At 37.7% G+C, this 24,909-nt stretch overlaps 2 protein-coding genes across 2 annotated transcripts in view; one reads left to right on the forward strand and one right to left on the reverse strand.

Annotated features, from left to right (window-relative positions):
• Positions 1 to 24,909, reverse strand: part of hk2 (hexokinase 2) — a 229,748-nt gene that overhangs the window by 106,321 nt on the left and 98,518 nt on the right. The gene's annotated exons all lie outside the window — the stretch shown is intronic.
• The window catches only part of npffr1l2 (neuropeptide FF receptor 1 like 2), a 37,938-nt gene that overhangs the window by 6,475 nt on the left and 6,554 nt on the right, over positions 1 to 24,909 (forward strand). Inside the window, exon 2 of the mRNA XM_051894182.1 lies at positions 20,370 to 20,761. Coding sequence (XP_051750142.1) covers positions 20,413 to 20,761 — 349 coding nt within the window. The 5' untranslated portion in view covers positions 20,370 to 20,412. The remainder of the gene's footprint in view (positions 1 to 20,369; positions 20,762 to 24,909) is intronic.

Here is a 24,909-nt window from a genome sequence, read left to right on the forward strand (position 1 = left end):
TGTGTTGCAGGCCTACCAGGCTGATCTGCTGAAGGACCTGGACCAGGGCCAGGGGCTTCCACCAAGGCGGTTGAGGAGCTGCGCCGCACCACAGATTTGGCTCTCTGTGCCACTAAACATACTGCCGCCACGATCGATAGATCCATGGTGGCCATGGTGGCTACGGAGAGACATCTCTGGGTGAACCTGGCCGACATCAGGGAGAAAGAGAAAAACTTTCTCCTCGATTCGCTGGTTTCGTCATCTGAGCTTTTCAGCACATCCGTTGAGACGGTGAGTTTAAAACTTTTAAAACTTTCATAAACTTTCATAGAGCTTGGCTGTTATTCACTAAGTCCTCAGGCTCTCTGTGAGCCACCTTGGCTAATGTGAGCTACGTCAGGCCTCCTCTCTTTTTAGAGAGTTATCTTTCTTGAGGCCTCCACTTTCTAGAGCTCCACCAGGATAGTATTTGCGGGTTGTAGGTTCTCTTTGAGCCTCCTTGCAGATATCTGCTATGTGAGACATTGTTAGGCCTCCTCTCGATTTAGAGAGTAGTTTTCTAGGCCTTCCCTCCTAGGGCTCGGCTAGGTGGTAGGATAGTATGCTTGGTAGTTAGGCTCTCTTAGAGCCTCCTTGGCTACTTACCTCAGTGTGAGTGTTGCTAGGCTTCCTCTCAATCTGAGAGGCATTCTATAGGCCTCCACTTTGCGGAGCTTTGTGGGCCAGCTGACTCAACCCGTCACTTCCCTTGGGTTAGAGTTTTGTTGAGGCCTCCACTCTCCAGGGCTGCTTTTAGGGAAGTTGAGTATTTTAGGCTCTCTGTGAGCCTCTTGGAAGCTGGCCAAAGTATGAACATAGTTAGGCTTCCTTCCCATAGTTATTCTTGAGAAGCTCTGACCTATGATTGTCGCTGGTGTGCCTAATGGATGAAGACTCTTTAAGTCTTTGACTTAGCTCAGCCGATATGGCACTCATCCCTTCAGCATGGCAGCGTGGGTATTCCGTTCCCCATAGCGACCCCTAGGGGACGCAGCTCGAGTTCCCTTTCTAAACTTTTTGATGCTGCATAAAGAAGTTCGAGGGACCACACAGACTGCTACATTTCAGTAAGCCATGTGTATTCAGTACATATTGTAAGCCACACATCAACATCAACAAGTCTACACCAGCACGTTTTTGTAAACACCAAATAAGTCCATCAGTTTATAGATATAACAATAAGTAGCATCTGGCCACAGAGAGATCAATCTTTAAAGTAGAATGTGTGAGACAAAACAGTCCTTAAGTAAAGTGATAAAGAATCCATATCAGCAAACAATTCATCAGTCATTGACCATAGCTTATGAGATGATTAGTAGATGGTTGTTGAATGAACGAAGACAATTAGTCCCTTTGGTCTAGGTCCTGTTTGAAATTGTGCTGACCCTCTTTCACACAACAATTTAAAAAAAAAACCCTCTGCATATAAACAAACAAACAATAAACATGTGTCTGATGCTAAGCCCTAACAAAAGCATATTTACAAACCCTATACACATACAAAGATAGATGCTTACTTACATTTGAGAATAGGAAAAAAATTGTTCCTTAAATCAGGGCACCAACAAAGGACGGCAAACAGAGGTTAAAGAAGACATCCCATGTGCTTAGAACACTACTTCCTGCCCAATGCTTCTTCTCTATCCCCTTTTAGGCAGACGGACAACTCGGACTACAGAGCACCCCCTAATGATAGGGTTAACTATAACATACCAGAAACAACTGGGAGCTAATGTGACAGTAAATCTGTTACAAGGTTACGCATGTAACCATGGTTCCCTGAGAATAGGGAACGAGACGCGGCATCCCTTTGCCGTGCTTTAGGTATTCCTGCTCTGGTCTCCTTCAGACAAGAAATAAATTACGTTATTCACTGGTGCTCTTTTATACTCATGGTCTCACCAGTGATGACGTAATAGGCTGCCGCTTGCCAATGTCAAGTTCGTTGTCGTGTTTAGACTCACGCTTCAGACACCTGGCATGCCAGAGGCATTCCCCATAGCAATCCCTAGGGGACGCAGCGTCTCATTCCCTATTCTCAGGGAACCATGGTTACATGCATAACCTGAGATGATGTATAGATATATATATATATAGAGAGAGAGAGAGAGAGAGAGAATGAATGAAAAATGCAGTTATCAAGCCATATGTTTTGGGCTACAAATATTGTAATCAATACTTTTATTTTTAATTAATATTTTTATATAACGTGTAGAGCAAATGTGATACTTGCCTTGTCTATTTAACATTGAATTTTTAGATTAAAATTCGTATTCTATCCTGAATGCATGCTATGTGGTTTTATTTACTTCAAAATATGATAAAATTGGATATTTGTTTTGCAGGACATAATTCACAAAAATGATTAGGAATTACATGAACGATGTTTGAACCAACATACAAAAACCATGGCTATAGGACACACATTTGTGAGAAAACACACATGTGTCATCAGATGTGTGCTCTGTCCTGACTAGCAAGAGAGCAGTGATGACCAACAGAAAATGAAATTGTAAAAGGAGAGCAAGACAAGCAGCAGCCAAAAAAAACAAAACATCAAACTGATGGCTACATCTCCCCGCAGGCTCTGTCTCATTCATATTTGTTTTGGTGCTTGTTCTTTTTCCTGCAAATCAGGGCAAAAATCACTGCAAGCCCTTCCTACATGTTTTTTGTTGACATTATTAAAAATCAAAAGTCATTTGTTGTGTGCGTGAGTGAATGTGAGAACAAATCGTGAGATATCATGGAGGAGAGTGATCTTGTTATTGCACATATAGTCTGCACGCAAACACAACAAAAATAGGAAACTGTTTGCAATGGAATTGTATATGAAAACAAACTAACCTACAAAAGTTCACATCACTGGCACATTTCACTGTATATTGTTTTGTGGAAACTGTCCCAATTTACATATTAACAAATAAAAGTGCAGCAAAGCAGTGTAGTGGTACCGCAAATGAAGAGGATAGAAACCTGAAATAAAACTTTTTTATTTTAGCTAGTTGCCATCATTTGTGCTAAAATAACAAATCAAATAAAAATGTGATTAAAATTTAATGAACTGATTTACTAATGTAACTAATGTTACTTCATAGGGGCTCGTCATTTAAATTAAGTTTTTGTTTTGTTTGTTAAATTCTCCCAACCTAATCAAGTCTTTTCAAGTATTTTGACAGCATCATTGAGCAGAAGTTAAGAGGAACTCATTGCAGCTTCATTTTCAAGGCAAGATACAGGAATCCAAAACATGTAAAAACAACTGTCAAAACTTTCCAAACTTTACAACCATACAATATATACATTACATTACAATACACAATGTTTAAACGATGTTGACCAAAGAGCTGATATTAAAAAAAACTTGCTGGTATGCAATTTAAAATATACAAAGCAAACCCCACAGACATAAAATACACACACACACGCCAAGACTAGATAAATAACTGAAGACACAAAAGAGTATAAATGCAGTATATACATTGACAACTAATAAAACGAGATTCAGTTGGACACAATTGGGGAACATGAACAGAAAAAACCAATGTAAGGTAACACAAAAATAAAACATACAAGGCCAGATCAACACACAAAAAAAGCCATGGCAAAACAGAACAACAAATACCAACTTTGTTATAGTGCAACTTAGACATAATGAATGAAATTTTCTTTCTGTGCAAGCTCTCAAAAAGTATTCCATAAGGAAAAAACTACATTCCTGTGCAAAACACTTTGAAGGCAGACTTTAAATTGCAGTGCATGTACAAATAACTCTGTAAATTGCAGGTGAAAACATTTAGCACATTCTTTACACAGATACATTTAAATGCCCGTCATTGAAAAAAATAAAGCTTTTTGCTGCCAGATGGTGTTTGCCAGACAGTTCTGGATTCTGTACAATACAATACAATACAATATTTATTTGTTAAGCACATTTAAAAACAACCAAGGCTGATCAAAGTGCTGTACAGAAAAGAATAAAACTAAAAAATAGAAAAATAAAACTACCAATAAAGGAACACCCAACAATAGAAGACAATAATCAAACCTATAATCAAGGAGTATTGCAAGCCAAAGAAAATAAATAAGTCTTTAGAGCAGATTTGAAGGTGGAAACAGAGGACCTTTTTGGACCTGCTGTTGCAAAAAAACGTGATCGCCTCGTTTTTTAAGTCTGGATCTAGGCACAATGAGTAGACAGTGATCACTGGATCTCAGAGTTCTAGAAGGAGTGTACGGACAGAGCAGATCAGTCAGGTACTGAGGGGCCAAACTGTAAAATCAGTTAAAAATTTGACAGATAGCCAGTGCAGTGCAGATAAAATAGGGGTTACCGGCTCATACTTGCGGGTCCCAGTGAGGAGTCTAGCAGCTGCGTTTTGCACTAGCTGTAGACGGGAGAGGGAAGACTAAGAGACACTATAACAATTTTCGTTGTTACGAAAGCATGAATCACCGCTTGGAAGTTTCTCCGGGATAAAAAGGGTTTCACTTTAGAGAGTTGATGAAGATGAAAAAAGCATGACTGTATAAGCAGTACTGATATGTTTATCAAATTTTAGGTTGTGATCAAACAGAACGCCAAGATTCTAGCGCATTGAGTTTCATATGGGGCAAAAGAACCACGGTCAATATCAAACACACAGTTTTCCTTAGGCCCAAATAGATTTTATTTTCATATAAATTTAGAAAATTACTTGAAAGCCAAAGCTTAAGTTCTTTTAAACAGGGCAACAGTGGTTGTAAACCATTTTTATCATTATGTTTTAAGGGAAAATAGATCTGAGTATCATCAGCGTATAGATGAAAGGGTACACCACTTTTTTATTAAAAATGGAAGCCAGAGGTACAGTAGCACGTACAGGGTAAACAATACCGGCATGAGGACTGATCCCTATGGAACTCCACAGTTGAGAGGTATATTAGAGGAGGACTGATGACCAATACAAACACTAAACCATCTGTTGGTCAGATAAGAACGGAACCACTGTAAGATTACGCCACAAAAGCCCACAGATATCTCCAACAGGACCTCATGGTCGACCAAATCAAATGCAGCACTCAGATCTAATAAAACTAAAGCCATGGATTTCCCAGAATCAGTTTCTGTAAAGCTTTAAAACCCGATTGATTCTGCATAACGGGGCCATGCTAAAAAGCCAAACCATGATCCTCTGCCAGTAGCTCACTTCTAAAGGACTTCTAAACTCCACAGAAAGTGTAGATATTGGACTAGACTATAATAAAATACTAATTATATTGACTTTCCACAAAAGGCCTCAGGCAAATTACATGCCTAAATGTTCAGGTTTGGGCCCATTCAAGTGATGAAGAGCATCCAAATCAAATTTGCATAGGTAATTGGCATGTACAGTTTTAATGTCAGCATTTCCTGCAGATAATTGTACCACCAAGGCTCATGCTTGTTCAAAACGGTAGGAACAATTTTATTAGTAATCAACTAAAAAAAAACTTCTCAGCCCCATCATTAAATTCTTTATTGTTAAGAAAATGATATGTTAGGCCTTTTAATTTTTCCATCCCTGACCTGAAAAGGAAAGTGATAATTTTTCTCTCTCTCTCTCTCTCTCTCTCTCTCTCTCTCTCACACACACACACACACGCAAGTAGTTGAGAATGCTACTCACTACCTTCTCTGGCAATGACACACAACCAAATGGCCAATCATTATTCTCATCCCCTCAATTTCAGCCTCCTTCCCTCCTGAAAAAGTAGGAAAAAATTACAACGTTAGCTATCACTTTAAATTATTCTGAGAATGAAATGAGGCATAGAAAAGCTTTAAAGGCATCTGAAGGCACCTGATATCTATTACCCTCCTCTCCACCTGCAAGCATTTTGAATGGAATTCCCGGTGGGGTTCTGGCTTGAAATTTTACTATATTTTTTTTCATAGAATAACTACCAAAAGATGCCTCTGCTATTTTCAAAGTTTGCTATTTTTTCATTTGAGTCAAAGTAGAGAGATTGAGGTTGTGGACAGCACTTGGAAGATTTAGTCATTTGTGCTGAATACTCTCTTCAGTTTTGCACAGCATATGCTGAAATATACCACAGTTCTAAAGGATTACACATAGATATCCCCTCTTTTATAATGGTTGCTTAAAGGATTATTTCACTTTCAAATGAAAATTAGCCCAAGCTTTTCTCACCCTCAAGCCATCCTAGGTGTATATGACTTTCTTCTTTCTGATGAACACAATCGGAGATATTTTAATAAATATCCTGATGCATCCGAGCTTTATAATGGCAGTTATAATGGCCTTTATTAACCCCCCAGAGCCGTGTGGAGTATACGTTTATGATGGATGGATGTGGATGGAAGCACTTTCTTCAGCTCATACTCGTGACCCCTGTTCACTGTCATTATAAAGCTCGGATGCGTCAGGATATTTATCCTGAAAGAAAGCAGAAATTTTCATTTGAAAGTGAACTAATCCTTTAATCAGACTTAACTGTTCTTTTTTTTATACTTCTTTATTCATGTTTTTGCTTTATCATTACAGGGCAGAGTATTTTTTTGCTATTTGTTTGTGTATTAGTTTTTAATATTATTATTATTGGGAATATTATGTTAATAGCTTATATATTTGAGGGTATTGTATGTTTTACAGTTTTTCTCAGTCGCTTTGGTACATTTCTCAAATCATCCTTAATATTCGCAAAACAGTATGTTCATTTCTTGAAACAATTCGTACAAACAGCACAACATATTGGATTACCAGCCTGTAACTTGCTCAAAATCCTTAGTTCATCTCTCAAAAGCAAGTATTTATGTCAATGAACATATCAGTGCCATCAAAATGACAAGCCCTTGTGTCATTGTTCTCAAACAAGATAGTCAAAATGCTTAGCCATGTTGTCAATATAACAGTGATGAATATTTCAGATGTAAACTATGGTTACGGTTTTTATGACAGTGATTGAAATTGCACAATCACTTTGTCTGTATGGCATATATCCATTTTAACAGTACAAATGGACACATTACTGTATACGGGATATTGATTGCAAAAGACTGGACAGGATTCACAGTTTTGTATTTACTGTTGGTCTGTCAACAAATTAGCGTAAAATGTCCTTGTGATAAATGAAAAAGACAAGACTTTATACATACACTGTATATATGCATCCATGTGTATGTGTGTGATATAGTATGTATTTGTATAAAGTTCATTTAGCCTACTATACTGTAAGTGTAAAGCAAGTGTAATATGCTCCTGTAAGTGTAAAAATGCTACTGTAATATTAAGATTATAACATGCATACCATATTACAGTGCAGTGCACAATACATACACGTTATGTCTATGAAATGTTTGAATGATTGAGGAAAAGGTTTTCTCTAAACGTTCAGCTGCACCTTTAGACACGCATAAGCCATTGTAAGGTCATGATTGAGAACATTGTTTACAATAGTGGTCCTTATTTCACCAGAATCGTGCCTATGCCCCCTTTGCTTTATCTACCTCTTCCTCTGTTTTGCCTCCCTACCGTTCTACCACACATCCTTACTCCTCTTCTTCTTTCCAGCTGTTGACCCTGTTTGTTTCCATGTTGTTCTTCCATTATCAGAAATTGAAACTCTTGTGTTGTGCGCTGTATATATATGCTTTCCAATCGAAGATTCATGACATGCATCTTTGAGCTGTTTTAGAGAACTGGTTGGGTCATTGCTTGATCTAATGCTTTACATTCCCCTGAATACATTAGTGAAATTCAGGATTCACCTGCAAAATTCATCAATTCAGGACACATTTACAAAAGTCTAATAGAAATGTATAGATAATATACTTGACACATTGTGATAACTAGGTCAACCATTTTGCATTTAATGACCTGTGCGATGAACTAATGACTAGATGTTTTGAGGGGTAAGACTATTCAACAGAGAACCATATAATACATTTTGAGCAACATGACATTAGCAATTGATAATGTAGGAAATAGCAGAGAATTGTACATAATCAATTGCCTGAATGTACCAAAAAATTTGCAATTTGTTCAAAAGAATGAGAAACTGCTTTTATGATGTGCACAAGTGACTAAATGATGTGGTGGTTGAACAAGTAGTTTTGAGAATTTCAGTTCTGATCTGAGAAATGTACCAAAGCGACTGAGAAAAACTGTAATGCAAGTTCTTTGTTTTTAGTTATGTAGTCTGGTAGATAGATCATTGTTTGTGTGCAAGGATTGTGTGATTGCTGCTATTTTAACAAATATAATTTCCTGCGAAGGATTAATAAAGTATCTATCTATCTTGAGTCAACAATTTGAGTCAACCAACTCACTGAACCTTTCACTGTGAGCTGAGTTAGTACTGAGGACTTGGCTGGTGAGGTGAAAAGTTAGTTCAATTTAATTACTTTAATAGCTGAAATGCAACAAATAAAATGTAGTGTTTTATCAACAAACATATGAGAGTTGGTTTAACTAGCATTTTATTTAACCATGCAAAACTTTTTTAATATCTTTTAATATTGTTTGTTTAATGCAAATGCAAATCATTTGAAAAGCATGTACTCTGCTAATTAGTTGGAATTTATAAAACAACATATTTATTAATTAGTTTTAGATATTAGATATTATATTAATTTGCACCACACAACGTTTGACCATGCAAAAGCACTCTCTTACTGGTGTAGCCATTTTTGTGACTCCATGGCAACTGTTGAATCGAACAAAATACTTGATGAATTACTTTTGATAAGACACAACACTTTCCTTCCATGAATGTAGAAGTAATTGGTGGTGCGCAAATGACTCTGACCAACACAGATGAGAAGCGGCGTGAGTCAACCTATGAATCCAGTTTTTATTCCATTGTAGTTTTAGTTTTTCTTTGAACTAAGGTCAAGCTGTGCATGACGATTGGTGTCTTTGTGAAAACACTTGTAGCAATTTTGTTCACTTTTAGAGGATATGTTCCAAAAGTAAACATTTACTCATGCTCATGTTCTGCTAAATTTTCTTTCTCTTGTGGAACACAAAAGGAAATGTTTTTAAAGATATTCTGTTCACTCTTTCTCATGCAATTACATTGAATTGGGGACTTTCACATTTCTAAAAGCATAAAAAGCACCATAAAAGACAAAAAAGGGGTCAGCCAGATTTAAACACACTTAAAACATGAAAAGAAGACAAGCTTCAGTGTTGTAGCTTGTGCTTGGTTTAAATTTGTATTGAATATTATTATTCTTTCAAGCATGTTTACTGATCTTGTGATGGATGAGCATATGAAGATTGCTGTGAGTGTCTTATCCTTACCCTCTAAAAGCAATACGGGTCATCAAAACAAAGCACACCTGAAGCCTTAACCCTGCTTCTGTTTGTGCATAATGAAACCCTGATCTCAAATGACTCTGTGTAAAGTCATATATTTAATAAACTCCAGCCTATGGCTAAGAAAAAATAACTTCCATTTGGCTAGTTGAAAAAGAAGATCAAAGAGGAACCGGAAATTTAAGCACAAAGACATCCTCATTAAAACCTATTAGTGAACTTTGTGATAGACTTTTCTTCCCTGCTGTGACGTCTATCTGAGTTAAACGGCTTCTTGAATGAGAAAAAATGTAAGACGGGACTTGATTTTGTCCATTGTGAAATGAATTGATGGTTGTGGTTTGCTATTGGTGGATCTCATGTGAGTGACAGGTTGTCCCGCCCTCATACCAGTAAACACATCATCAGAGAAGAGATGTCACTGCAAGAAGGCGCAGAAGTTATTTTGATTAAATATTATGAGGGCACATTAATTTTTAAAAAATGATGTGCACTGATTAATCATTTATAATAAATATTCATACAAAAACAGGAATTGTCAATTTTGTTTTCATGGTGAATTTAAGGGCAATATGTTGTTATAAATAAAACAAAGTAACTATCCACTGACATAATTTAAAATTCATTTATAGACTTATTTTTCCTTGCACAAAAACAATTAGGTTGACAGTATCAGACTTGAACAGATACATTTTGTACTAAATAGATGCACCTTGATACATCAAAGTGTCGTAAAGACCAGATCAAAACACATTTCTTAATATTTTCTTAATTTTCTTCAAAATATCCCCAAAGATGGATGGATGGATAGATAGATAGATAGATAGATAGATAGATAGATAGATAGATAGATCACTTTTCTACTGTTCAATGACGAATCTGATTGAAAACATGACGGGAGCCTACTTTTGTATAGTAACAAACGCATCTGACTGATAAACAGCACATTCTAATTTCAGTGTTGTTGTTGTTATTGTGGTTAAGCAGACATACATTACATTCAGTTTAATAGCATTAACAGCAAGTCAAAGAGGGCAAGGTTTCAACTGACCTATGCACGCATGGCATTTTCATGCAATAAATCCACGTTCTTAAATGAGTGCTCAGGTACAGTAATTGCAATGGTATGACCCATTTTAGGGGCGGACAAATGACACTATGCAGCCATTGTAGTTCCACAAGATCGCAAGTGACCATATGAAGTGTGCCATTGGGGACAGGGCCTTAGTTTTGTGCAGTTGATTAACAAGTGTTTGATCTGGGGGTCATGCCCTCAAGATTTTAAGCATGCAATGGTAACACCTCTGCTGAAGCGATCAAACATTGGTTTAACTCTTTGATCAAGTGATTAGCCCCAGATGATACGAAGAATCATAGGCCAATTTCTCAGCTTGTCTGTAATAAAGTTGCCTGTAAAATCGGACAGTGAAATAAAATGAAATGAGTTTGTTTCACTCAAATAATAATGAAAGTTCATTGTACTTAATAGGAAAAGCCGCGATTGTAATCAACGGAGCGATTGTAGTCAATGGAGTTATATACTTAAAACGAATAGCCTTCAATATCAGGATGTAGGACCTAGCACTATGTCAAAAAAACAACCCAGCAAATGGATTCATGTATATAACCCAACATGTATTCTGTCCTATATACCTAGCACTAAGTTGCCAAATAGCCCAGCATTTTTTAGAGTGTAGGAGGTTGCCTGCAACCTACTGTATGCTACGTCCGGCCCTATGTTTGTGTAATTTATCAAGATGGCTTTTGTAAGTGGTTTCACTGAGATCTCAGAGGCACTGGAGCCATGATAAAGCAGTGGCAAATCCCTAGGAACCTATACAGTCCAGTCATGCAGGCTTTCTTCTCAAAGTGGCCCCCCGACAGATCCATCAGAAGTTGAAATCAAAAAGTGACATTTTATGCTGCAGGTCTAATGCCCTCTGCTAATATAAGAGACACTCTTTCAAAAGTTTGAATCTCCAAAGCCTGATATGTCTTGATGTGCATTCTTTGATATCTCTGGATTCTTTTTTTTTTTTTTTTTGATGGCATGCTGTGTTTCTTGCTGTTGATTATATGCTGGGTGGTTTTTAACACAAGAAAGTCTGCTGCGTTTCCTCACAAAGCATAATAGAAAAGAGACTGTGAGATGGTTGAGCCACTCGCTAACATGGTTGATCAAATCTCCTAAAGATTGCAATCAACTGGAACTTAAAATTATATATATGTTATATATAAATGCTTCTGAAGCTCTGTAGTAACAGTGCATTCAGCTAAAGAAAATAAAACCTTATTGGTCAAAGAATGTACTTAATCATAATATATATTTGTACAGCCTTTCTAGTGAACTTTTGCAAGATAATTATGATAATAAGTGACCTCACATGTTGTTCATAATGATCATTGTACATCAAACATTATGGCCCAGTTCTTCTCCTGTGCAAATTAGGGGGTCATAGATACAATTGAAATGGTATTTAAGAATATCAAGACAGCAAGTTCACTTTACAATGAATGTTCATTCAATTAACCTGTGAATTACACTGAACGCATTAAAAAACAACAACCCTAACCAGATACGTATAAATAAGTGTGTTGGTCGCACTTTATATTAGGTGTCTTTAACTACTATGTACTTAAATAAAAAAAATAAGTACAATTATTGTGTTGATGCTGTATTGCAAAATATGGTAACACTTTATTTTACAGTGTCCTTTTTACACATTTTACTGTAGTAATAACTATAAATGATTTATAATTATATGCAGCTAACCCTAAACCAAACCCCAATCCTAATTCTAACCCTATAGTAAGTACATGTAGTAAGTTATTATTACTCAGTACTTAAATGTTTAATTACACTGTAGCACAGACACCTTAAAATAAAGTGTAACCCAAAACACTTGTGCTGATATTGAGGTGTGGTATGGGTAAGTTTAGGGATAGGTTTGGTGGTATGGTTAGGTTTAAAAGGAAAGGGAAGGGGGAGCAGTGTAATTATTTATAGATGTAATTACATGCAGGTAATTATAGTAATATAAGTACAATGTAAAAACATGTATTTACATAATAAGTGCATTTTATCAAATAATTAATTTAAATGTTAGCATATAGTAGTTAAAACACCTAATATAAAGTGGGACCAGTGTGTTTTTAGTTGATATTTGAAAAGAGAGATGTTGCGGAGACTTAGTGGATGTGAATTCAACCGTATGACTTGTTTAGTTTGCCTCTGAAAAGACATTGTAGTCTATCCTTTCTGTTTCCTCAGTGATGGAAGTGTATACCTGTCACAGTGAGGAATTCATTTAGGATGAATCTGTAAATATATCATCATGCAGGCTGATCGTCTGGAAAAACTGCAGTTGGTTCATGACAGATTAATTTATGTAAATTGGCTACTGATATGAAAATACTAATAGGAGAAAGGGAGGCAATATTTCAAAGAAAACTGATAGATTTTATGTTTCTAGTATATATGTTAAATAAAGGATTCATATCTTTCTTTTAAATACAATTCAAGCTCTATAGCTGTTGCATTTGTAACTGTTGATTGCCAAAGACAATTTTAACTTGTCTGTACTGCAGTCTGTAAAATCAAACAGTTGCAACTGTACAGCGCAGGGAAAAACGCTTTACAAATATACAATTATAACATTGTTTCAAAGAAATAGACATAATACTTAAAAAAATTGTGAGATTAGTGTGAGTTCTTACCAGAATTACTTTCTAGCCTTGTCAAGTTAAAAGTTTTATCCAATCTTTTAGCTCCTCTCATCCGCTGTTTGTAGGCTCCACCCAAAGGAACTAGAAGTTCATATTAATAAACAATTTTTAAATGATATTAAAATAATAATAATTAAATTAAAGCTGCAAGCAGTGATGAAAGGGCCCTCGCACCCGGGGCTACCACCACCCGGTGGCGTTAGTAGAACTGTGAACAGGTAACTAAATATTACCATGTTGGTGTTTTCAGGCTAGGACTATTATCAAACATGTGAAGTTTGGAGCAGATCGGATATCGTATGCCTGAGTTACAACAACTTCCTGTTTCATGGCGTTAATCGCAGTGAATTACAGTGCAAATCATGCCATTTCTTGTTTGCCAGCAGGTGGCGCTATGACTGAATATTTGCATATAGATGTCTTCAGGCCAGGACTCTTATCAAGCATGTGAAGTTTGGGGCAGATCGGACATTGTATGCCTGAGTTACAACAACTTCCTCTATCGTGGCGAAACATCAAACATTGTCAGGCCGCCACGGACACACCCTTCAGCGAAAACTCAAGATCTTTGATATTTAACATCGCTAAGGTCTTAAAGGAACACTCCACTTTTTTTGAAAATAGGCTCATTTTCCAACTCCCCTAGAGTTAAACAGTTGAGTTTTACCGTTTTCGAATCCATTCAGCCGATCTCCGGGTCTGGCGGTGCCACTTTTAGCATAGCTTAGCATAATTCATTGAATCTGATTAGACCGTTAGCATCTCGCTCAAAAATGACTGAAGAGTTTCGATATATTCTGTAGTTACATCGTGTACTAAGACCGACGGAAAATGAAAAGTTGCGATTTTCTAAGCCGATATGGCTAGGAACTATACTCTCATTGATATTACACAGCGCCTGTGACCCCCTGCTTGCACAGGAAGTGTGCCTTGCAACCATGGAGACATTTGTGAGAGACACTGCGCAATATCATTGCGCCTGCTGCACCCATGGTACGGCAGCAAAGTTCCTTGATTATTACGCCGGAATGAGAGTATAGTTCCTAGCCATATCGGCTTAGAAAATCGCAACTTTTCATTTTCCGTCGGTCTTAGTACACGATGTAGCTACGGAAGAGTCAAGTTTTAAATAGGAAAAATATTGAAACTCTTCGGTCATTTTTGAGCGAGATGCTAACGGTCTAATCAGATTCAATGAACTATGCTAAGCTATGCTAAAAGTGGCACCACCAGACCCGGAGATTGGCTGAATGGATTCGAAAACGGTAAAACTCAACTGTTTAACTCTTGGGGAGTTGGAAAATTAGCCTATTTTCAAAAAAAGTGGAGTGTTCCTTTAAGATTAGACAGACCAAAATTATGTTGATCTGGTTAATTATGTTGATCTCTATGAGGAGTTAATCACAGTGTAAAACATGTCATTTCCAGTTGCCCACAGGTGGTGCTATGACTGTAACTGAATATTGTCATGTAGATGTCTTCAGGCCAGGACTCTAATAAAACTTGTGAAGTTTGGGGCAGATCGGACATTGTATGCCCGAGTTACAACAACTTCCTGTTTCATGGCGAAACATCGAATTTTGTCAGGCCACCACAGACACGCCCTTCAGTGAAAACTCAAGATCTTTGCAATTTAATGCCACAAAGGCCTTTAGATTAGACTGACCAAATATAATGTTGATCTGAGTAAAGCTCTTGGAGGAGTTCTTTAAAATACAATGTCTGGAAAGGCAAAAAATGCAAAAATTTTGCAGAGAAAATTCAAAATATCTCACTTCCTATTGGGTTTTCAGATTTTGCACCCAGGGACTTTTTTGTAGGTATTGGGCTGTGGGGTATTTTTTGTAGGTATTGGGCTGAATTTCATACCTGTACGTGAAACATAGCAAGAGGGGCACTTAATTTAAATTTTGTAGGTGGTGCTATTGAGCCATTTTGCCACACCTTATTCTGAAACCCATATCAGACGTACATTTTTACCATCTGACGCATGTGCAAAGTTTCATGAGTTTTCAAGCATGTTTAGGCCCTCAAAAATGCGATTCATTTCGGATAAGAAGAAAAATTGACTGGGCAATTACAATAGGGTCCTCACACCATCTGTGCTCGGGCCCTAATTATGTAAATGACTCCACTAAGTTTCTTACATTTAAACCTTCCAGTACATATTCTTGCATTGAAAGTCCATCACTGACCATTAAACTTGTTTAATCATTTTTCACTGATGGATTATTTTCTGCGATAAGGCATTAATGAGTGGAGATAATAGGAAGAAGGTAAACAAATCCATCTACATACAATACTTGAGAATGTCTGGAAACGGATTCACATCTTATGTTTTTGTTTTTTTTTCTGCCACAAATGTAAATGACTGCCAATCTCTCATTGTCCATGACATTCCTGATTAAAGAGAGAAATTAACTGTTCACTGAAACATTGAGACATGCAAATACTGTCTTGCTTATGCATTTAAAATCAGCCATGGCTAACCTTTTTTTTTTTCATCTGTCAGTGGGGCTTTTAGACTGAGTGACTCAGAGCTCCTCACATTGCTCACATTTAAAAAAGGTCACCGAAATATAAAAACTATCAAAACAACAAGGCCAGATGGGAAAGGTGGGAGTCAACTGAATCTTAATTCTGTTAAATAAGACAGATCAATTCAATTATGCTAGTAAGTCATAATTTCCTGTAATTAATAGAGCATATTCAGTGCATGCTGTGAGGATTTTGAAATACTGCTGCAATTTAAACTGAAAGAATGAGTATGGCTATAATTTACAGTGCCCTTGCGGACCATATGTCCTTAATCACACAGACAACTCTTCAGTTCTTGCTGAGACAGAGATTGATACAGAATACCGAGGATATTTACTTTCTCGCTTCTCAGCATGTCTCCCTCGATTGTTTTATTACTTGCGGCAAACTGAACAGCTTTGCACCACAGGACGTGACACCGGCTCCATCAGGCTGTTGTGAGGTCCTTAATGGTTGAAGAAATTGACACCACTAGGTGTTATCATTCCCGTTTTATTCACAGTTGAACTCAAGAGATTAATTACAAGAACATAGAAAACTGACAGTATGCTCATAAAGTCTTTAAAAAAATCTATTTTCTTGCTGGTCAGTATTATTAACAGTTCTATGGTTAGATAATTATGTTGTATTGTAATGTTCAATTGTTTTGATCTATGCCCCAAGCTTGTGTGAAACATTGATTAAAACTTAAATTAAAACAATGAAAAAAGACAGAACAATTAGTGCTGTAAGGTGATTGACTTAAATTTTATCTTTCCAATTAACTTTCCCTCAGAATGCCGTTCTTTGTGTTACATATAATATTACTGTCTATATGGGTCTATTCCTGTATTCCTGATATGGGTCTATTCTCCATCATAATTAATAAACAAACTTTCACTCTAATTAATATTACAGGCGTTCATATTTAAAGGGATCATCCACCCAAAAATGAAAAATCATTTATTCGCCCTCATGTCTTTCCAAACCTATGTGGCTTTCTTTCATCTGTGGAACACAAAAGAAGATATTTTGAAGAATGTGTGTAACTAAACAGTTTGGTTTCCCGCTGTCAAGGGAAGTCACTGGAAACCAAAAAAAGTTTAAAAAATATCTTCTTGTCTTCAGCAGAAAAAAGAAATGTACACAGGTTTGGAATGACATGAGAGTGAGTGAATGATGACAGAATTTTCATTTTTGGAAGAACTATCCCATTAAGACAGCACTGTATTGATTTTCCTCAAGTATTCTAGCCAGAGGTTTGTTCTAAACCCTTAGAATTTCTCAAATTATTTCAGCCTAAACTGCTGAACATACAGACACTATTTAAACCTTTTTTTGTAGATAATTTCTTGTCTATCTACTTAGGTGTGATGAAAGATTAAAGTTTTAAGATTAAAATTAAATATCACCAAATTGCGTAGATCTTGAGTTTTCACTGAAGGGCGTGTCTGTGGCAGCCTGACGAAGTTCGATGTTTCTAAATGAAACAGGAAGTTGTTGTAACTCGGGTATACTCGGGTATAGTCCGATCTGCCCCAAACTGCACAAGATTTAATAGAGTACTTGCCTGAAGACATCTACATGCCAATATTCAGTTACAGTCATAGCGCCACCTGCGGGCAACAGGAAAAGTCATGTTTTACACTGTGATTAACTCCTCATTGAGATTTAACCAGATCAACATCATGGCCCCGTTTCACAGACAGGGCTTAGCCTAAGCCAGGATTAGGCCTTAGTTCAATTTGGTCATTTAAGTAGCTTTTATAAACGTTCACTAGAAAAAACATTACTGCCCTTACGAAAAAGAAGTTTATTCAAGTGTACTGTAAGTATATTTCTTTTAAACTAAAAATAAGATAGTATACTTTTAGTCTACTTTTTATATACTTCTCAGAAATATACTTTATGTACTTCTGATAAATATACTTAAAATTGCACAAGTATACTTGACTTATACTGACAGAAAAGTCTAAGTATATTTGTCCTATACTTGGACTCGAGATATTCTTAAAAGTATAATTAAGTATTCCAAGTATACTTGGCTTGTAGTTGTGTTTAATCTTTTGATTTAGTATCCTATTAAATGCTTTTTTCACATAGTTTTACATACTGTCTTATAAACGTACATTGTTTGAAAATATTGATTTATAAAGAAAACAGATATATTCCTAATTCTGAGTATCTGAATTTTTGTGTAGGCTTGTCCACTGGTAGTGTGCATAGGAATTTACTTCAAATCTATTTCCCTCCTTCCTCGCCATTGAATGAATTTTCAAATTATACGGTAGGGGGCGCTGTTACGCATGTTCTGAAAGAGTACAGGATCTCAGGATCAAAATGCAGGAGAAGAAAAAGCTGAAACAAGTGATTGAAGATTACTCACGCAAATGTTAAATAAAACGATCATCAAACATTAAACAGCATATAAATAAATCAAAACCGCCTAACGTTACTGAATGAAATGTCGACCCAGGACGAGCTATAGGACTGTGAAGCTTTGGGGGTGTTGATGCACTTGATCTACTCCACCTGTGTTTGATCATCGTTCTGAATCCCATCCGGACGTAGTCTTTGACAAAAATGCATTGACAAATGTTGCCTTTTTTTAAATGAAACTTATTTTTTATAGCATTTAAGTGCTGATAAAAAAGGATTAATGAAGCTAGAATAAAATGTTTTCAAAATGGAAAGAGTTAAAGTACAGTTAAAGGTATTTCAAGTATAAAAAATACCTAAATAGGAAGATAGTAGTATACTTAAAGTACGAAAATAATATATAAAAAGTAAACTATAAGTGTGATGTTGTGTTCATTTAAAATAAACTTACATACTTGTATACTTGAACTAAACTAGTAGTTTACTGAGAGTATATTTCAAAGTGTACTTTTATATACTAAAAATGTACAAATAGTATTAAATAGTAAACTCCTGGTATACTTATAAGTTCACTTGTAGTACAGATGCAGTACAAATGAGAAACATAGCTGTGAACTAGTACTCAAATTATAGTACACTTATAGTACACTTAAACGTATTCTTCAATTTGGCCAATTTAGTCCCAAGCAGTATTGAAATACTACACTTACAAGTTTACAACTAGTACATTGATACTAATATACTTACTACATAATGTATACTTAAAAAATATACTTGAATATTACTTAAGTATACTTGATAAAATGAACTTAAAGTATACTACTTTTTCGTAAGGGTGGTGTGCATCTTGAGAAAAGACAATGGCACTGACATATCTTAAGATATGTCAGTGAAAGTTACTTTCAGTTAAAACAGCTCAAACATGCATTTTAGTCTGGCACTAGCTTAAGCCTTGTCTGTGAAACCGGGGGCATATGTTGTCAGTCTAATCTTAAGGCCTTTGCGATGTTAAATTGCAAAGATCTTGAGTTTTCATTGAAGGGCGTGTCTGTGGCGGCCTGACAAAGTCTGTTGTTTCACCATGAAACAGGAAGTTGTTGTAACTCAGGCATACAGTGTCTGATATGCCCCAAACTTCACCTGTGTAATAAGAGTCCTGGCCTGAAGACTTCTATATGCCAATATTCAGTTAGTCATAGCCCAACCTTTTGGCAACAGGAAATGACATGCTTTACTCTGTAATTCACTCCCAGAAACACATTTCAATATGCCACAAAGTACCAAACATTCTAGAAACACGTTAAATCATGCAACACTTATCTAAGTGCTAAGGTACGCAATTAATGCCACAAAACAGGAAGTTGTTGTAACTCAGGCATACAATATCCAATCTGCCCCAAACATCACGTTTGAGAAGAGTCCTGCCCTGAACACATCTACATGACAATATTCAGTTATAGTAATAGCACCACCCACTGGCAACAGGAAGTGAATTGTTTAACACTGTGATGCACTACTAGCAACATTCTAAAATACGCAATTGAGTGCTAAACATGCTACAAACATTCTAAAACATGCTAGCAACACTTAGCTGAGTGCTAAAGCATGCTATTATCGTCATGAAACAGGAAGTTGTTGTAACTCAAGCATGCAATGCCCAGTCTACCTCAAACTTCACATGTTTGATAACTGCCCTGGCCTGGAGACATCTACATGCCAAAAGTTAGTTATAGTCATATCACCACCAGTTGGTAGCAGGAAGTGTGGCAAATACAAATGACTGATGTAGTCCTCCTATATTTATATGCTTAAATGCATATTGCCCACCGTGCTCTGTTTTCCTAAAGCCACCGGGTGGCGGTGGCATGTGTGCAAGCCTGCGAAGGCCCTTTCATCGCTGCTTGCAGCTTCAATTTGTCTTGTCTTTCTTGCTTCTGAATCTGAACAAGACGTGTCGTAGAACCAAAACACTAAAACCTAAACCAACTATCTACTTTGTAGAACCTATTAAAACTTCTACACTGCATTCAAAATGTACACTTTTTTTACACATTTTTTCTGCCTGGCAATTTATTTTCTGGACATGCAAAGGTAGTCGTTCATGTGTTTTCACAATAGCATGCGTTGTTCTAAACTCACTCTGCATTAAATCACAGAAAATTTGCAATGACAGTCTATTGGTGCCGGGGCTGTTGATTTACAGCAATCTGAAGATATTTGAAAGCATTCATAAGGCATGCATCAGATGCATCCAGCTTTCCTGTTGAAACTGACTGCACATTCCCATTAGCCTCATGCTCTCTGGTCCTCAAATTCTTTGCATGAACGCATTTTAAAATGAAAAGTCATTTTTGTCTCTGTTTTGACATTATTGATTTGAATTGGCTCTACTGTGGTGTGTGTGCAATTTGCGTTCACCCTCAGGTGCTGTCTGCAACCAGCATAGCAAGAGGAACTCTGTGGCAGCATGGCGGATGAGCTAGCAGAAATGGAGATGTCACAGGAGCTTTCCATGCTCTATTTGAACAGCAGTCCCCCGAATGCTTACGCAAACAACAGTAATGTCACCAACCACACCAGTATCACCTACTACCCATACTACCAGCACTCTCTGCCCGTGGCTGCCGCCCTGACCGTGGCCTACCTCTTCATCTTCCTGTTGTGCATGGTGGGAAATGGCTTGGTATGTCTGATTGTGCTGGAGAACCGGCGGATGAGAACGGTCACAAACCTCTTCATCCTCAACCTGGCCGTTAGTGACCTCCTGGTGGGCGTCTTCTGTATCCCAACAACCCTGGTGGATAACCTCATTACAGGTAAACACATCACTACACTGGCACAAATACGTGAAGGAGAGAGAGAAAAAACCTAATACTGTCTTTTGCCTTGAGCTAAAAACCTTTTCCACTGCTCATGGCTAAATGTATAAAGCACACCTTTTAAGCATTTCTCCACAGAGCAAGTCTCTCTTATTACTGCAGTGAACCCTGAGGCCATTTTGCTCTTATCCACTGCATTACGGAGGCGTGTATCTCAATCCCACAGTTCTAAGTCTGGTGCTAATACTCATACAGCATTGACCTATTCTGACATTCACTGGCTGCTGCACATATGTCAGTTCTTATGTTTGTTCTTGCTATTGGACTTTGGCTCAGTAGAACAAAAAGCTCTTATTAATTACTGGAATTTGGTCAGAACTGCAAACGCTCTTTCAGCTTTTGGATCACTGCCTGTTTTGCCGGTTTCCGTGTCCTTGCTCACTCTGACAGTGCCGCAGTCAAATACCTTGTTTAAAAAGGTATGGATAATGGCATCAAAATGAATAACGAATTCTAATAAATAATATGAGAAATATTCGGCAAACAAGGTCATTCCTTGTGTTTGCTGGATAACCAGTGATTCAAGGTATTATACATAAACCTATAAAATCACAATGCAAGAAAGAGTGTGTGACTGAGTTAAAGATCCGCCCACTGGTTAGAAAGTCGGACTTGTAACGCGAAGGTCGTGGGTTCGAGTCTTAGTACCAGCAGGAAATGTAGGTGGAGGAATGAATGAACAGCGCTCTCTTCCACTCTCATTACCCACAACTGAGTTGCCCTTAAAGGGATAGTTCACCCAAAAATGAAAATTTGATGTTTATCTGCTTACCCCCAGGGCATCCAAGATGTAGGTGACTTTGTTTCTTCAGTAGAACACAAATGATGATTTTTAACTCCAACCGTCGCGGTCTGTCAGTCAAATAATGTGTGTAAATGGGAACTCCATCTGTAAGAGTCAAATAAACACGACAGACAAATCCAAATTAAACCCTGCGGCTCGTGACGACACACTGATGTCCTAAGACACGAAACGATCGGTTTGTGCGAGAAACCGAACAGCATTTATATCATTTTTTACCTCTAAAACACCACTATGTCCATGAGATAAGCAGATAAACATCAAATTTTCATTTTTGGGTGAACTATTCCTTTAATCAAGACACCTAAACCCTAATCGCTCCCCGGGCACCGCAGCAAAAATGGCTAATCTGTGTTCAAGGTGTGCACGTGTTTACTACTCGCTGCTGTGTGTGTGAAACATTTCACTTGGATGGGTGAAATACAGAGCACAAATTCCGAGTATGGGACACCATACTTGGCTTCACGTCACTTTCACTTTCATTGAGGATTTATCTGAATACAAATACAGATACAAATAATTTTGAGATTGTTACAGATACAGATGCAGGTTCTGCAGAACATTCCTAATTGTCAAACAATGAAGACATTCTTAATTTTTTATTTTTTACTTATAGCAATTTTGCATTAATGAAAAAATTGGTGGTTCTGGAGCAGAGCTGAGAATAGTGTGCATGGCCTTGATAGTTCAAACAAAAAATTTAATTCTGTTATCAATTACATCTAATTCCAAACTTGACTGCCATTCTTTCTTCTTCAGAATATAAAAGAAGATATTTTAAACAGTGTTTCTGTCACAGTCAGGTTTAGTTTTTGTCTTGTTTACGGAGAAACATCCTCATTGTACAACAACACTATTGAAATTTATCTTTCTGACATTATTTATAATGTTATTTAAAGTACATTATGATAAATACCTTACTTGTTACATATACGTGCGACATTTCAGCTGTAAATAAATTACAAATGTTAGCTAGATTTTGTTCATTACCTGTCTAGCGATGTATGTTTATGCTGAAAAATAATAAAATAATGGTTTGTATTTTTAAAAACATTTATCATGTGTCATTATGTGTAGTGAGCTGGCTCACGTGATTTAAGTTTCGCGCTTCAGAACTTCTGTTAAGGGAGCATAGTGAGTATCAATGTTCCCTGGTTTTCACAGTGCATTGTGGGACTTTTTAGGGAGCGAATGTTTCAGTGCACTGGAAGGATTCTGCGATTGAAACAGCCCTTAAAATGGCTGACACCCTGATCAGTGCCCTGACTACTGAACTACTGAACTACTGAGCTGACTGAGACACACCCATAGTCTTCATTGTCTGTTCTAGTTCATTCATTCGTTGTCATGGTCCCTAATTACTTACGCACATGTTCCCTGTTCCGTTGATTACCTTCCTCTGTGTATTGAAGTTTGTTGGCTTGAATTAAAGCCCCGCCCACCCTCCTACAGCTGAGGTATTTAAACAGAGCTGGGTTTATGTATTAAATGATGACCTAAATGAGAAGGATTTCGTTGTTCTTCAGTCACCTCCGGTCCCAGCCAGTTCCTTATCATTTCAGTCATCGCTGGATATTTCCAAGTCGTCCAAGTCATTACTGGTTAAGCCCAGCTTCACGTCGTTGCTGGTTAAGCCCAGCTCCAAGTCGCAGCTGGTTGAGCCTAGCTCCAAGTCGCCACTAGAGAAGCCCAGCTCCAAGTCGTCGCTGGTTAGGCCCAGTTCCAATTCACCGCTGGAGAAGCCCGAAGCCCAGCTCCAAGTCGCAACTGGTTAAGCCAGCCTAGCTTCAAATCATTGCTGGACAAGCCCAGCTTCAAGTCACAGCTGGTTAAGCCCAGCTTCAAGTCACAGCTGGTTAAGCCCAGCTTCAAGTCGCCGCTGGAGAAGCCCAGTTCCAAGTCGCAGCCGGTTAAGCCCAGCTACAAGTTAACGCTGGTTAAGCCTAGCTTCAAATCGTTGCTGGACAAGCTCAGCTCCAAGTCACCACTGGTTAAAGGATTAGTTCACTTTCAAATGAAAACTACCCCAAGTTTACTCACCCTCAAGCCATCCTAGGTGTATATGACTTTCTTCTTTCTGATGAACACAATCAGAGATATTTTAATATCCTGACGCATCCGAGCTTTATAATGGCAGTAAGCGGGATCAACGAGTATGAGCGGAAGAAAATGCCTCCATCCACATCCATTATAAACATACTCCACACGGCTCCGGGGGGTTAAGAAAGGCTTTCTGAAGCGAAGCGATGCGTTTGTGAAAAAAAAAAAAAAAAATCCATATTTAACATGTTATGAAGTAAAATATCTAGCTTCCAACAGACCGCCTTCCGTATTCTACTAACGAAGAAAGTGTAAAACTCTCGCAGTTCAAAAAGCTTACGCTACGTCCTACACCTTCCCTATTCCCTAAATATGGATTTTTTTTTTTTTTTACACACAAGGCATCGCTTCACTTCAGAAGGCCTTTATTAACTCCCCAGAGCTTTGCAGAGTATGTTATGATCAGCTCCTCCAGTTGTTCCACTCTGCTGCACAGATCTGCCTGTATCTGCCTCTGGGCTCCTCCTTCCCTCCGGTTCCACCATTGTCCTCATCCCACTGTCTCCGCCCCGGTCTGTCAAGCCCATGCCTCCACCTGAGTCACGCCTGCCTGCAGCTCCACTGTGGCCCTCCAGGCCTTTGGTGCCACCCTCAACTCCGCCTTGGCCTCAACCTCCACCATCTCCACCTCAGTCAGTCATCTCCCTGGTTCTGCTTGGCCCATCTACCAAGGCTCCACCATGACTCCTACCTCGATCGTCTCCACCGTGGTCCTTTATGTTATGGCTCTGGGTCAACCTCTTTGCTCCTCCCGTCTATGCTCTGGTCTCTCCTGTTTCCATCCTGGCTCCTCCCACCTTCATCTCCTCTCTGGTCGTCATCTCAGTGGTGTCTTCCTCTGCCTGCTCATCGTCTTTCTCCAGAGTCTCCACCCTCCCTCCCTCTCTCCTCAGATTGGACATGCTTTATGGGGAGGGGAGGAGCTGTGTAAATTACAGCTAAATAGAAATATTAAAAAAACAAAAACTAATAAAAATGATAAAAGCACATATAATTACTAACAAAATTACTAAAACACAAATGGATCAAGTTAAATTTAATTAATTTAAATTAATTTTTAATTTGAATTTAAGTGGATTAAATGCAATGAAATAAAGATTGAAGAATCATGTTGCATTAGCATATTTTAATTAAGTAAACCTTGTTTTTGAAGCAATTACAGTAAATATTAATGAAACTAACA

The sequence above is a fragment of the Ctenopharyngodon idella genome, chromosome 5, assembly GCF_019924925.1.
Source record: "Ctenopharyngodon idella isolate HZGC_01 chromosome 5, HZGC01, whole genome shotgun sequence".
Classification (NCBI taxonomy): domain Eukaryota; kingdom Metazoa; phylum Chordata; class Actinopteri; order Cypriniformes; family Xenocyprididae; genus Ctenopharyngodon; species Ctenopharyngodon idella.